The sequence below is a fragment of the Aulonocara sp. 'chitande type north' Nkhata Bay genome, linkage group LG9 (assembly GCF_057382095.1).
Source record: "Aulonocara sp. 'chitande type north' Nkhata Bay isolate Kocher_YH1m ecotype deep benthic linkage group LG9, A_spYH_male_GT1.1, whole genome shotgun sequence".
Lineage (NCBI taxonomy): Eukaryota > Metazoa > Chordata > Actinopteri > Cichliformes > Cichlidae > Aulonocara > Aulonocara sp. 'chitande type north' Nkhata Bay.
Window position 1 is genome coordinate 11,967,391 of NC_141352.1, and position 15,932 is coordinate 11,983,322.

At 38.9% G+C, this 15,932-nt stretch overlaps 1 protein-coding gene and 1 long non-coding RNA gene across 5 annotated transcripts in view; one reads left to right on the forward strand and one right to left on the reverse strand.

Annotated features, from left to right (window-relative positions):
• Positions 1–6,756, forward strand: part of LOC147321732 (phospholipase D1-like) — a 52,976-nt gene extending 46,220 nt beyond the window's left edge. For 3 of the 4 annotated variants that reach the window (XM_086305762.1, XM_086305763.1, XM_086305761.1), the window contains exons 24-26: positions 1,642–1,795; positions 2,604–2,721; positions 2,981–6,755. In XM_086305762.1, the coding sequence (XP_086161888.1) occupies positions 1,642–1,795; positions 2,604–2,721; positions 2,981–3,205 (497 nt within the window). In that variant the 3' untranslated portion in view covers positions 3,206–6,755. Of the gene's footprint in view, positions 1–1,641; positions 1,796–2,603; positions 2,722–2,980 lie in introns of all 4 variants that reach the window. The other variant, XM_086305764.1, reaches the window with a different exon arrangement.
• A 183-nt stretch (positions 6,757–6,939) lies between these two features.
• Positions 6,940–15,064, reverse strand: LOC147321733 (uncharacterized). The gene is made up of 5 exons (XR_015131004.1): positions 14,991–15,064; positions 9,930–10,082; positions 9,371–9,481; positions 8,645–8,721; positions 6,940–8,565 (listed from the first exon to the last, which is right to left on the reverse strand). It is a non-coding gene; the product is annotated as an uncharacterized LOC147321733 (long non-coding RNA).
• Positions 15,065–15,932: the final 868 nt, after the last annotated feature.

Genomic DNA, 15,932 nt, shown 5'->3' on the forward strand with positions numbered 1-15,932 from the left:
TTAAATTCCACCCTGAACATGTATAATAGAGAAGCGAGAAATGAGAGCTGCAGAGTGAGACGTGTCAGAAGATTTTAGATGTTTTTAAAATGGTTCAAAACAAAGTCACGACTCAGTTTCCACAAGATAAGACCGTTTTCAAAGATGGAGAGAGATGAAATCAAACACCTGTTTCTGATGAGAGTTTGTCTTTTGTGCAGATTAGTGGAAGATGCTGTGCTTTACAGGAAGCTGGTGATCTATTCGGTTTATAAGTTCATTTAAAGACGCGTGCTTCCACAACTCTGGTTTTATTTGGAAATTGCTATAAGAGTTTTAATAATTTAATTCAGAATTACAGAATTTCCAATAAATAGTATAATTTATACATTATTTTGATCACTGATGTCATAGTAGCTGTAAAAGACAATAAGTTTTCTTATTTTTGTAAATAAATGTTTGAAGTAAAAGACAAAAATGAGTGAATCTAAGGAAATTACTGAAGTGGATTCCTTAGATTTGACTTCTTGGTTTGTGTGTTATAAAATCATCAGGATCATTTCATGTAAACAACCAAACGCAGGGTATTACATTTTTGTTTGTTTGTTTTTAATATTAAATGATGCCGTTTAAAAATGTTACCTTCTTACTGTGGACAGTTTCAGAGTTTCAGGCACTTGAATTAAAATCTCGAGGTTTTAGTTCAGGTTTTAAACCCACTGTGGGAGGGCACCACTTGTGGCCACAAGTGGCGTCATCTAAAGCCACTTTTTTATATATCGAGATATAAAATGAGACTGATGGGTTAATTTGGGAGGCAATGATTGAGTTTCTCAGATGTTTTCATAAGAAAGGCCCCAGAGTGTTGTGTACGGATAATCTGAGAGTCGTTGACACCCAGACGGATGTGGTGGTGATGGGGAGGAGAGTTAGTACAGTAGATTTCAAAGGCAGAATTATCTGATAATGTGGTGACATCAGTATTATAAATATTGGTTGACAATGTGGGGAAGTGATGGTTAAAATAACAAAAATACTCGGGCAGAATAAAGAGATAATCTGAGGGAGCAGAACTTCCTCCTCCAAACTTCATCTCAAGATCTCTTTTCTGTGAATCATCTCTAAGCTTAGGTGATAGTTGGCAGTAACTCTTGACCACTGAACAGTGTCAGCATCCTATAATACTGTCAGGATATGTTGCTGATGTCTTGACTGTTTTGTTGCTGTTTGCATCGTAAGTAAATTTAGGAATAAATGCGTTTGTCTCTGTTTTTAAATGGAAAGTTGGTGCTTTTATTTTGCCCACACCCACAAAGACAAGTTTAAAAGAAAAACATTTCCCTAAAAAGCTGAATTAGCACAAGAAAGTAAAAGTAAACTTTTATTTAACAAAAACTCTCCTGTTGAATTAATTGTAATTAAGTCTTTTAGTGTCTCGTGGTAGTTTTAGTGAAATGTATTTGTTTAGCTGCAGGTCTTATGATTAGGATGTGATTCTAACATAAAGTGAAGTGAAAACCTCCAGTACACTCAAACTGGCTGTGAGAGAGCTGCAAACAGCCTGAACAGCAGAAACCTAAACAGTCTAAAATCCAGTGTTGCAGCGCCCCCTGCTGGTGCTTTCTGTCCCCTGACGCCTGGTTTGATCCTCGGTTTCTTCAGGTTCTGCCAACATCAACGACCGGAGCATGCTGGGAAAGCGGGACAGCGAGGTGGCGGTGATCGTGGAGGACTCGGAGATGGTGGACTCGGTGATGGACGGAGAGCCGTATAAGGCGGGAAAATACGCCCTGCAGCTCCGGCTCGAGTGCTTCAAGTACTGAAAAATGTGCAATTACACATTAGAAAGGCTTATTTGACAGAAACACTGATTATTTAATGATGATGATAACTGGAAACATACATTCTCAAATCAGCTGTCCAACGCTAACGTGGTGAAAGAATGGGAGGTTCAGTCCCAGCCTGAAGGAGCGTGTTTGAGGCAAAACCCTTCTTTCAGATTCATTTAATATTAGTGCATTACTGCTCTCTTAACCTCCTTGTTTTCTGACATGGATTCTGCTCTTCACCACCTCTCACTGGGTGCAGATTTCAAACTTCTCAGACTTTCAAACAGTCTCAGACTGCACACCTCTGCCAGTTTGGAAATTTCCCTTCACATCACGCACGACTTGAGTTTCTGCATCCATACTGACATCTAGATCCTGATTAGTTAGTTACATTGTTGTCTTTCAAAAAGAAAAAAAGAAACCAGAGAACAGATAAAAAGAGGTGTGATAGTGCAAACATCCACACAGTCACTGCTTCTTAATATGTGGTTCAATCCATGAAATTAAACAATCCAGATGTGACTGAAGTGCAGCCTTTAAGCTTTAAGTTATGCTATATTGTATCCATTTTTATACATAGTCCTTATTTGCCTTTTAAATTCTTTTCAAGTTTGTCTCGAAGTAAATGTGTAATTTTTGTATGACTATTATATTCATTTTCTACCCTTTAAGTCTCTTGGTTGTTTAATGTTATGATGAAATGTAAAGATTTTAAAGCAGGTTGTTGCTCTGTTTTTACTTATTATATTGTTCAGTATATCTTTGTGTGTCTCACCCTCCTCCTGTGTCCATCAGGACGATCCTCGGCACTTACACAGATCCCACCATCGATGTTTCGGATCCAATCAGCGATCACTTCTACAAGGAGGTCTGGATGTCCACCAGCGCTCGCAACGCCTCCATCTACCAGCGAGTGAGTGTACTCCTTTGTATTCAGCTCAACTTTTTCTTTCTTTTTCTAAAATATATTTTTTACATGAGTTTTCTATTATTTAATGGATGATTTAGTCAATATTAAAACTACAAGCATATCAGCTGAAGGTAAAGCTGAACTTTTCCACTTGCTGTCACACAGTCATGGAGGAATACTATAACTACATAATCAGTCATAGATCCTGAATAATGACATGAAAAAATTGCTCCAAGCTCCTGTTTCTCTCCTGCTCCTCCAGGTTTTCCGCTGTCTGCCATCCAGCGACGTCCGTAACATAATGGAGTTGGAGGGCTACCTGGCCAAGGCCGGCCTGGACAAGGAGGACCCGGCTCGGGCTCAGGAGGAGCTGAAGAAGATCCGTGGCTTCCTCGTTCAGTTTCCTCTTCAGTTCCTGTCTGAACAAAACCTGCTTCCACCCATCGGCTCCAAGGAGGCTATGGTGCCCATGGAGGTCTGGACCTGAGGCAGAGGGGGCACGTCTGTGTTCGTTGAGTGGAAGGTGGATAGAAAACACTCTGACGCCATTCTGGAGGTCTGACGGGGCTCTGACCAAAAACAGATGAGGTCATGCTGGAGCTTTTTAAATGTTATGATCTCTGTTTCACATCATAGATTATAGCTCATGATTGCATGTTAAGAAGACAGCATCTCCCTGAGTTGAGACTCTCAGGAGACATTTACTTTTAAACTGTAATCTGATCATGGCAACATGAGGAGTTCTCAGTGATGAGTATTTGGATTTAGACTCTCCACAAACACACAGACCGATGTCAAAAATGCTGACATGTTCACAGAGAGCAGAGACTGGAAAAATGAAGTAATCATAGATAAAATCATACATGAAGTTTAAATGATAAATAAATGATTTGACAACAGGCAATTTATGTGATTTAAATAGATTACCTGGCAGCCTCAACAGGCGTGCCACAGGAAAACAGGTGTGGTCAAAACCGTTTAAAATGGTTGTGTCACACAAGGAAATCACAGAAATCGGAGATTATTTAGAAACGTCACCTCCAGCATGGCGTCAGCTGTGATGTAACATCTATGAACCTAACCTTACAATGTTCAAAGACTGAGAGAGACTCCACAGCTTCCCAGAGCTCATATGTGCACACAGGTTGCTTCTGAACAGAAGCAACAGACATGGGCGTACAAACCAGCAACAGAGGGAGCGATGGACTCTACAGTGCCTGAAAATCTAGGCCTCGTGTTTACAGGAAAAAATGAAATTCCCCTGTCACCGTGAAGCTATTACTCTACCTTTTTTGTTTGTTTTTTAAGTACAGCTTGAGCCTCCGTTCTCTAACAACACTATGCAACGTCCAGCTCTGACTCTTCTGCTTTCAAAAGACACTAAATCGTTAAATCCAGCAGAGCAGAGGCGGGGATGAAGAGCCGGATCGAGCTGTCGGGCGTCTCTGCACATGTTTTCCTTTTAAACTTGTCTCATGTGGCTGCTTTTAATATTTATGTCAAACAGGAAATCAAACGTGCCAAAGATGACGGACTGTACGCTGATGTTAACACACATTCCTCATACCGTGGATTCTGCATGACTTAAGCCTCAAGTGACCTACGTTTATACCAGCTGTACTGATATAGCTCTATGTTGCTGGTTTCTAATTTCCTAATAATAATTTTCTGGAAACCACTACTGTAACTTGGTGATTGGGGGATTTAAATAATAATAAATATTTATTTATTACTTGTGTGTAATTGGGAACATTTTTCTAGATGTAATAAATTATTTTCATTGGTTGACTTTTAGAAAGACTCCAGTTATTGAGATCAATTCATACAACGTGTCACTATTTCCAGGAAACTATTAGGAAATTATAGACTTGTACAAAGCTATTTTATTTTGGAGAAGCATGCATGAAGAGTTTATTAAATTGCTGCATTTCCTTTTGTGTCAGAAAGCGGAAATTTCCCACAATGGCTAACTTTGCATTAACAGGTAATACTGGTTTGTCACTGGTATAATGGATGTTTTATGTCCACCAGGGGGCGGTAGAACAACATGTTACCACTTTAGTAAGTTGTTGTGATGACTGTGTCTGCAAACTGTTGCCAGTTTAGACAAGCAGCAGGAATAAAGACACGTGACTGTCCATTACTGCGTTCACCTGCTGAATATCCATCAAATCTAATTCGGAAAGTTATGATGCCAAAGTCTGTCACTGTTCCAGATGGTGATTCCCAATGTTTGGTTGACTGAACGATTGAACTGTGGTGCTTGGATAGATCTCCCCTTGGTGAACTTGTGTGTGCAGCGTTGCTACCATGAGACACTGCAGTCACATGTTTTTGCTACCATGAAGTCAATCAAAGCTCTCTTATCTTAGATCAGGACGTCTGCCTGTGATACTTGTGATACTATTTGCATTCTGCCTTTTAGTCATTTTAAATTATCCGGTGTTAACAGTCATGGGGGATCTAAAAGAGTAGCTTCTGTCACATTTTCACAATCCTGAATCAACTATTCACCCCAAAAGTCAAACTTTCACTCTTTCAGCTGCATATTTGGTCTCCACCTACTCTAAGAATTGCCTCTTACAGTTCAGCTGCTACATGTAACACTATACTGATCGGCTACTTGGATAGTCTGTGTAGAGTTGAGGAGAATCCAACAAACAAAAGCCTTCAATGCTTGTGGCGTTCCTTTGAAATTGGATTAAGTGTTGGTCCTATTTGGAACAGAACTGCACTTTGGTGTAAAGTGCGACGAAGTCAGACCACAAGACTTTCATGATTTCATATTGACTTTGTGGACTTTGACTGATTTATGTCAAAATTTGGGTAAATATCACCGTGACCATGTCCATGTCAAAATAGACAATTTCAGTTTTAACCTTTTTATTGCTCAAATCAGCCCTAACTTCTGGTGATTAAAAGAGGACTTTTGTGGATGCAAACATGGCTTCACCTTGTGGAAAATATGTCTTTAAGTGCGTTATCAAGAAGATATTACACCAGCTTTGTCTTTGTACTTTGTTTCTGCTCCCCTCAAGTTGCCAAAAGATATTATTGCAGGTTTGGAATATTTACAGTTAAATACCTTCTGATTAACCAGATTCTGATGCATGAAGCCTCGTGCATCAGAATCTTCTGATCTTCTAACACATCTGGAACGCAGCATCACTATTAGTGTCTTCCTCGTTGGTCTGTTCCTCTGCATGATGCTGTTTTGTGCTGTAAATTTGAAATGTAAGGATCTTTACTGACTGCAGCTGACAGCATGACAGCAGCTCGTTGCCATTAAACCGTCACGGACAAACGTGTGAACTTTATAAGCTGAACAGTTTTCTTTAAAGCCATTGTTGAAGCTAATCGTGTGTCTGTCTGTAAGATAGACCTGATACTTTAATGTTGTTGGAAATTGGACCTTAAGTGTGCTCTTTCTGTTTAGTCTTCCTCTCTACCTCCCTGTGTTTCTACCTCCTGGTCCAGCGCTTTCTCAGCTCCTCACCTTTTCAGCTTTTGTGATATCAGATTAAATCTAAATCAGAAGCTTAAAATATAAAAGGCTGAGCTCAAATCAATCAACTTAAACACAGAAATATATCTGAAATCTGACTGTTTGCTCGTGTTCTTTGAATCTCAGCTTTTCTCTCGTCTGCCTTTGTTTTTGCTGTATCTCTATAAAAATGCACTATTTGCACAGTTTGTTTCTTTGTGGCAGCCCCTTAAAGTGATCTGCACATCATGTGTTGCTTTTTGAAATGATGGATTAAATAAATGAGGTGTTAACAAGTCATTGAAAAGCATCTGATCGTGTTGTTCAGTGATTCCTTAGTTCAGTTCAACTCAGACTTATACTGAGACGCTCAGTAGCATCTTCTTTAGAGTTTTCTGTCAATCTACACAGAGGCACAAGCACTCACTGTGCTGGATCTATATGGGCTGTTCAGCACCTACGATGTTAAATATTAAAATGTTTTCATTATCAAAGTCTAATTCTTTAGGATTTAAACCCTTGTATGGAAATACATATTTTTTCATGATATCACAATTGTTCTTTTTTGTTGAATGAAATTCAAAATTTCTTTTTATTCATAAAAGATTAAATTTTTTTTCCTGTAATTAAAATGGAAAGTTTAAAGTTTGTGAAATGGGAACGTCCAGCTAAGAATCCACTGTAGAAAAATACATTTTAAATAAATTTTAAAAACACCTTTTATTTCTTAATAACATGGTATACATTTTTAAATTCTCATCATCTATTTCTCAAAGTTATAAAATGCATAAATGTCTTTAAAACTGACAAAAATGCTAAATTCATAACATGAAATGCTGAAATTAATGTGATTAATGTGAGTAGTTTTATGGCTTCATTTATTGGTAAATGTTTGGAAACTTGTTTAAATATTAATCATTTCATTCTGTTTCCCTGCCTTTCTTTTGTCACATGATGGAAGTGTTACTTAAAAAAAAAAAAATCCTTTCTTTCAAACCAGGGGTCTGAAACTCCAGCTAGACGCCGGTTAGCTTAGCATTGCACAAAATTTGAAAGCACCAGGAAAACACACAAGTTCAGTTCAGTACAGGTTTATTTATACAGCACTAAATCACAACAGGACTTTCTACTGAAAGGTAATTTATCCTAAAGAAAATCACCCCTACTTGTGGCTCGTGTATGTGAAGGAATACAATGCAATCTGGCCCTTGAAGCTGCTTTTTTTGTTAGGGGGATTTGTTTGTTGTTCTTCTTTAAAAAGCAAAAAATGATTTAATATGAAGGCAAAATACAAGTTTACATTTGCAGTTTAAAATGAAAGAAACGGCAAAAAGAAAAAAAACAAACACTACATTTTTGGATTTCTGGATGTTTTCTTATTTATTTGTACTACTTTAGCACTAAAGTGGCCAGCAGGGACCCACAGCTCATTTAAGATTGAGTCCCTGTTACAAACCAATGCTTTAGTTTCTTTTTACTCAAATCTACTGTGACACACACCAGTTTAAATGTTTTTATTTACATGACTACTTTTTAAAAATCTCCCGTCAAATGGAACAAAACTGTGATGCGCAATACAAACATCAGTTGAACTGGATCCACAACAAGAACAAACAAACTCTATGAAAGAAAAACGGCATATCAGTGAAATCGAGTGGAAACGTTCAGATGGCTACAATTTAAATTCCATAAGAAGCCCATAAACACTCACTCCTCTGTGACGCTGGGCTGATCATTGTCAAAAAACTCAGATGTGGATTACTCCAGATGTGAAAGTGAGCACTGACAAATTCTCCCTGTTTGATAAAACTCACAGCAATCACCTGAAGTATTAAAGAAATCTTCTTATGGAATTTGTTGACATGAAATGAAAAACACATAACAAACAAACATCCAACACTGCCTTATAAGGAAAGATGATGGAAATCAATCTGTTGGTAGGAAACCGTGACCCTGGTATCAAAGACTATCCACCATAAAGAGACACCTGCAGTACTTCACAGGTTTTTACATATTTTATGGAAATAAACCACAGAGGCTTTAAATAACTACAGGTCATCTGCATGTTGGTCCAGTTCTATCTTTGCATTCACAGTGTTAAATAAACCTTTAAGGCCCAATTCTTGGATGTGTTTCAAATGCACGTTTGACACTTGAGAATACAGATGTAGAAAAATACAATCTACACAATCAAAACTGAACAGCATCACCTCTGTTTTTGTTGGCATTTACGTCTTTTTCTAGTTACTTTTTACAGCAACTGTAACGGCAGTCTCGCTTTTCATGCCCCTCTGAGTTTGGCAGGAGATTTACAAGAATCGATCGAGCTTCTCAAGGATTTCATTCCTCATCTTAGGCATGACCTGTGAAATATATTTCCATTATGCATATATGATTAAAAAGACAACATGGTTTAATGTGATCAGGAGGAAGTAAACTTACGTGTCTTTTCAAAGGTTCAGGTTGGACTCTATAAATCGGGGGGAAAACATCTACTGTTTGTCCTCACACACGGAGTTCTGTAAAAAGAAGAAGTCATGCATTTATAAACAGTGCACTGAAACTGTTACACAACGCAGTTTGTCAATATGACGTTCCAGCTAGAAGCCGGTTAGCTTAGCATTGCACAAAATCTGAAAACAACAGGGAAACACGTGAACTAAGCAAACAGTGAAGAAAGTTCAGTTCAGTACAGGTTTATTTATACAGCGCTAAATCACAACAGGACTTTCTACTAAAAGGTAATTTATCCTAAAGAAAATCACAGCAAGCACTTGGCGACAGCGGGGAAGGAAAAACTGCCTTTTAACAGGAAGAAACCTCCAATAGAACCAGGCTCAGGGAGGAGCAGCCATCAGCACTGAGTTGTTGTATTAGTTAAGAGTGGTTGAGATTTGTATTTATATCTCTTTCTTTGTATTATGTTTTAGTCTCCCCACAGAGTCACACTGAATCTTGTCCTCAAACCCTTTTTAGGTCACGTCCTATTTTACTTTGACTTTGTGCCTGTTTGATCCTGGTGTTTGCTGGAGTTTGGTTGTTGTTTTGCTTCATGAACTTTGTACACTTGGAGTTACCTCTAATTTTAGACCAGCTAGCATTTTCTTAATAAAGGTATCAGAAAGCAAGACAAAGACAGGGAATTAAGGCACCTTTAATCATGCTTACTTCACATTTTCATTCTCCAATTTAGATCCGATCAGCTCCTGGTTGCAGTTGTGTTTCATCAGCAGAAACTTGGCTGTGGGAAACTTCGGTGCGTCCATCTGTAGCTCATCACTGAAAGACAGATTCACTCAGTCACTTTGGCTAAAAGAGAAAAATGTAGCCTGGCTGCAGTAAAAGTACAGAAGATCAATAAAGTCAGTCATTCGAGGGTTGAGGATTTAGCAGCTGCCCTCGGAGTGTGCTGAACTGAAACAAGTTTGTGTTTTATTACTTAGAAGTTATAAGCTATATTTAACAGTTTGCACCATGTTACTTCTTTGGGACATTTTCTACATACAGCTGGCATCAATCTATAGTCAGTTGCAGATAGTTTCAAATAGAAAGTCAAGAATATCGTGCACGGGCACTGTGACCACCAGCTCTTAATCATCCTTTACATTTAGTGCATTTATTCTCAAGACTGGTTGGTATTAAGTGATTTTACACATGTACGGATCCACGTTCGGAACAGCCAGCTTCTCGTGTCACTGTAACAGCTGAATGTTAAATGTTGTCTCACTCTGTATGTTTGTGGTAATAACTGAAGCACCGACTGATGGGACGCTTTGTGAATGTGGACCAGCTGGTCGCTCCGGTCTCTGCTATGTGCTTCTCTGCGATGTTTCCATCCTGGTATCCTTCACGGGGCGCCATTTTGACTGGTTCAAAGCACCTGAATGAGATCAGGAAGATAAAAAACTGAGCAAAACTGTTCACTGTTAGAGAAAGTAGGCAGATGGTTTAGTCTGTAAGAATGTGGAACCACTTCAAACATTCATTACATCTTATGAGCTCCACGAATAATTATAGTTACAGCATAGCATCTAAGTATTTCTGAGATAAAGCTGCGTCCGTCGCATAGAAAGAGACAACCATTCATTCTCATCCATGTAGTTATTCATTTAAAAAAAAATACATTTTGTTGGTTTATTAATAATATTTTTTATATGCATGCCCTTTCATTATTATTTAGAATCACCAATTAACCTAACCCCACTAAATGCATGTTTTTGGACACATGGGGAGAACATGCCATCTCCACACAGGAGGACCCAGCCAGTGGAGTCACACTCAGGACATTCCTGCTGTGAGACAACAGTGCTAACCACCACAGCACCGTGCTGCCTGCCGAAACAACAACTGTATTTTTTATCTTCTTTTTTCTTCTTCTATTTTTTGCATTTAACATATTAAATGTAAAAAATAGAAAAAAAAACAGAGGAGTAACTGAGTAAAGGCAGCTAAGTACTTCACACTGATAGCGTCACACTCACTGACTGCAATGATTCAGAGCAGGGGTGTTAAATATGGGCTGCGGAGGCCAGAACTGCTCTACGAGAGACTACAAGCAAACTAAACAAACAAACGAAAAAAACATTAAAAAAAAAAGTCAACACACAAAATGTCCGTTTCATTTTACACAGATGAATGAAGAGCAAAGTTCTTTGGTCATGCATCAGGTAGAAACAAGTAGAAACTGTTTCATTTTCACTGACAGCACAATTAAGTTCCCACACCTGCTTTCACCCTGGACAACGTTTTCTTCAGACACAAAATTTAAACAGGTGGTCGGAAACATGACTGTCAGTAAACACGAGCCCATACAAAAGCAATTTTATATTCATTTGATATTTTTATATTTATACTTTTATATTTTCATCAGTTGCAAATTGTTATTTCTTAGATGCTCCATTTTTCTCCGTTACATTTATAATTAAAGCTGCAAGAGGCGTTATGAGGGCCCTCGCACCCCGGCGCATCGAGCCACACCCAACACCTACACCCATCACGTCTGATCTGATGTCACATTGATGGAATTCATGCGTAGAACCACGAGCTAAAATTTCATCTTGTTCAATGATGATTATAGTCGTCCCACTAGGTGGCGCTCTAACTATTACTGAGAAATCGAGAAATCAGCCTGCGATGTCTGGGAGATACTGGGCATTGTGTTTTTGAGTGACAGCAGATTACTGCTCTTTGGCGAGTGATTGAAACTCCACGTGCCGCCATGACCACCCCGTTTCCCTAAACGTAAAAAGCGTTGCAATTTAATATCACAAAGGTCTTTAGAGTCCCTGCACCGGAGATCACGTCATTTTGATGAAATCCCTTGGAGGAGTTCGTCTAAGTATGAGGCCTGAAAAGAGGGGAAAATGTCGCGAAAATGACACTTTAATTTTAAAATGGCTGACTTCCTGTTGGATTTGGGATATTGCTCCAAGAGACTTTTTTGTACATCTTGATATCTTCAATAAGCTTACCAGGTCTCAGACTCATAGATGAAACACAGAGCTGGGGCTGATGTTTTGAAATTTTGTAAGGGGCGCTGTGGAGCCATTTTCCAATATTCCATGAAAATGATCACATAACAAGGAAGACTTCATCACATTGGAGGTGTGCGTCAAATTTCAAGAGCTTTTAAACTTTCCAAGCCCCTCTAAAGCTACTTCATCTTTCATGGTGGACCGCGTTGCCATCAGGGTGCGTTGTTCAGTTTAAAGTCACAATTTTCTCACTGAAGCATCACGAGGAACTGATGTTAATATCCACCGCTTTTGAGGTGGACCTGATGAACCTGTAAAAATCAGTGCAACAAAATAAAAGACATGATATTTCCTGTTGCCACTAGGTGGCGTTCTGCGTATTCCTGACAATGGGCACATCAATCTGTTCAGGGCGGGTCTGACATCATGCCTGTAAAGTCTGGTACTGATCAGCCTGGATTTTATTGAGTTATACTAATTTGTTTTTCATGGCGTGACATCAAAGTTCGCCATGCTGCTGGGTTCACACCCTTTCACAAAAACTCACAGTTTTCATTGTAACCCAAGACCAACTCCTTAAGGCTTTCCTGGAAAAATTTGAGGCTGCAGATGTTACCCATCAATATACTGTACCCCAAAGTGTAAAACATGACACTTCCTGTTCCCAATAGGTGGCGCTCTACTTGATGTCAAATATGGCAGTTGAAATTTGTTCAGGGCTGGAGCCTTATCATATGTGTGCTCTTTGGTCCAGATCGCACAATGTATGAAAGAATGAGAGGCAATAAGATTTTGATGGCAAATCATCGAAATTCGCTGTGGCGCCACGATCACGCCGTATCCCAAAAACTCAAAAGCTCCGCAATTTAACATGGCCCAGGTGTGTAGTTGACACTGACCAAATATGAAGCTTATACGACCAAATCCCAAGGAGGAGTTCGCAAAAGTACGAGACGTGGAAATGGGAAAAACGGAGCCAAAATGTCACCTTCAATCCAACACGGCGGACTTCCTGTTGTGTTTGCGTCAGTGGTCCCACTGACTTTTTGTCCGTCACAGCATGATACACGTGTGTGCCAAAATACATTCATGTAGCTCAATCAATGTTTTCGTAGGGCTGCATTTAACAATGCATAGGTGGCGCTCCAGAGCCATTTTCCAATGCTCATATGTAAAACCATTAAAATACAAAATATTTCACCAGACCTGACATGTGTGCAAAATTCGCACTCTCACTGCTCGGGCCCTAATAAACTAAAAGATCACATTAAAAAGGTGCCAGTCCAGGTCTGGTTAGGACAAGTGTTAATCCAATTGGCCACGCCCCTAACTTCACTTTCCAGACAGAGAAGTAAAAAAAAAGAACAAAACAAAACAAATAATACTCTTAAAGCGAAGGCTGTCACGGAAACTCAAGCCTAAACTGTCACATAAATTCCATCCATCCCATTCGTGCTTCTTCTAGATAAGATCATTATTTTCCACCTCAGGTTATGTAAAGAATGTCGAGCTCGTGTCTGAAAGGTGCTGAACAATTAAGCGCAGCTTGCCTTTCTTTCCTCTGCTCTCATTTGAATTCCTCATGTTTGTCCAGCTTTAGAAATCAATAATGATTTTCCTATAGCCACAAGAATTTCTACTTTTTTCCCAGCATTTATATTTTCCAATCGCATTGCTGGAAAAAGTTGTCGTCACCATCTTTTGCACAGGTAACACGAACGCCTGGTTGTAGGTTTTTGTCTTTCACCGATACAAAACTCTCTTAGAAGCAACTTTATTCCTAAGTACAAATTTTGAGTGGATGTGCACCTGTGTAGGTTTTACTTTTAAAGAAATAAGAGAAGCGTGGGAGTGCACCACAGGTCACGAAAAGCTCGTTGAACTGCTGTAATTTAGTGTTCCCACTGAGCAGCAGACAAAACTGAGTTAGCTAGATTACAAAAGGAGCTGCACAGCAAAACTAAGGTAGGTCAGTAAAGCCATCTATGGAAAAGTGGTTCAGGGGTTGATACGCTCCTCTTGTAACCAGAATGTTGCTGGTTCGATCCCCAGCTGTGTTTGTCTTGGTTGTTGTGTCCTTGGGCAAGACATTTCACCTACTGCCCACTGGTATTGGCCAGAGGGGCTGATGGTGTGATATGGCAGCCTCGCTTCTGTCAATTTGTCCTGTGGCAACTGTAACTTACCTCCACCAGTGTGTGAATGAATAGTGCAACTGTAAAGTGCTTTTAGGGTCTCGAAAAGTGCTATATAAATGCAATCCATTATTATTATTAAAAGAAACCTTGGAAAAGTTAAATTTGCTTCATTGTACTCTGGACTCTGAAAGTGGGATCAGGCTATAAAGAGCCAGAGATAAAGAGATTTGATCTTATTTAAGCAAAGAGGGCAGGTGCTGATCCACAATGCCCAACACAAATAACGGCAAAACAGACAAAGCAAAACTGTGGTTCACAAACTTCACCCATTTGTTGCACCACAGAAACTGATGCACATTAGTGCGTAAGATGTTAAAAGTCACAGATTTAGCTGGAAAACATGAGATTTGCAGAAATTATTACTTTCTTTCTTCCTCACACCATCCAGCTCACCCTCTGCTCCGACACAAAAACGGCACATACAACGTGAGACACAACAGATCGGTCAGCATCGTCACACACAGAACAAGGTTTTTCAGCTTCCTCCCCGGCACTGTACGACTGATGGCAAAACAAAAAACACTGAACACTTAAAATAACACAACACTACCTCACTTCAAATGTACATTGGGATTAAGTCACTGACTGATGTTGCAGTATACTCACTGAAACAGATTTGTGTAAATGTGCAATGTTATGTTTGCAGTACTAAGAAGTGCATTACCATCCTCTCTGTACAGTGTTTTTGTATATAGTAAACATGATGATTGATATGATTGATCCATTAGTTGCTTTGTTTTTATCTTGTAAAAATTTAACTTGACCCGGAGAGCTCTGCGCAAATGGCAAATAAAAATCTTGAATCTCTGATCCTGTAATTTAACTATAGAACATTTTGATACTCCAAAGTCTGTTTCAGTAGGTTTGAACTTTGCCAGTTTCAAATTGTGTAACATAAACCATCTCATACATACTTATGAGCTCAGGCTTTTGGGCCTTTCTGGGATTTGAAGTGTGGCTGATGATAGAGTTTTAGTAAATCTGGCAATAAAACTAATAATAACAGTTTCATTCTTCTTTCAAAAATGGTTCCTGATAAAGAAGAGAATCACAGGAAGCAAACTTTACACAAACACACTGTGATACCGCTCTGACTGCACTATTGTCAGCACTTACCCTCAGTTGTAGTTTGGATTTCAGCTTCTCCTCCGACATCCCAAAGCCAAATCAGAAATGTCCTCAGTTTTCTGCTCTTTTCAACTGGTTCTTTGACACTTGAGATTTTTGATCATTTGCCAAGTTAACTTTGCCACTCCTATAGAACACCTGCACGAAGAGGAATTTCAATCTGGAAAATAGCCAAGTCGCCTCATTTGATAAACCTCACCCTGCGTCACTGAAAACAGGTATGCTGAGTTAGGTAACGAAGTTGTTTGCATCTAATCCTTCAGGCTCATAATAGTGGTGGAAAATGTTACAAATTCTGTTATTTGATATTTAAGCAGTGGAAAATTCATTGTGCACACCAAAATAAATCACAGTTATGATGCAAGCAACTCTATAATATAGTAAATTATTATAATAGATGGTAAGGTTATGGCATGGTACTGAGGGTGACCCAGTGTTTGTACTTATTTAGAAGTTACAAACTACATAAATTACTTACATTTACAATGTAATTTAATGTGTTTTTATAAGGTGCTGTCAATTTTTTTTTAGCTTCTTTGCCTCTGAAACACTTTTTAATGAGACGACCTTACAAAGATTTTAAAATGCAATTGAAGGCCCAATTTTCAGGATTTGAACCTCAAAACAAAACTGGTATGAACAACAAAATATCAATTTATGCTGTTAAGTAATGGAAAACTATAAAGAAATTATGTTCCTACATGCATATGTATACATGCATGTATGGAGTATACAAGCATTCAAATGTATGCATTAGAGATGGACCGATCCGATATTACGTATCGGTATCGGTCCGATACTGACCTAAATTACTGGATCGGATATCGGAGAAAAATAAAAAATGTAATCCGATCCATTAAATATCACGAAAGCACCTCACAAAACTTGCAACACGCCGTAACTCACCTCAGAACGTTAACACGTCGGAGC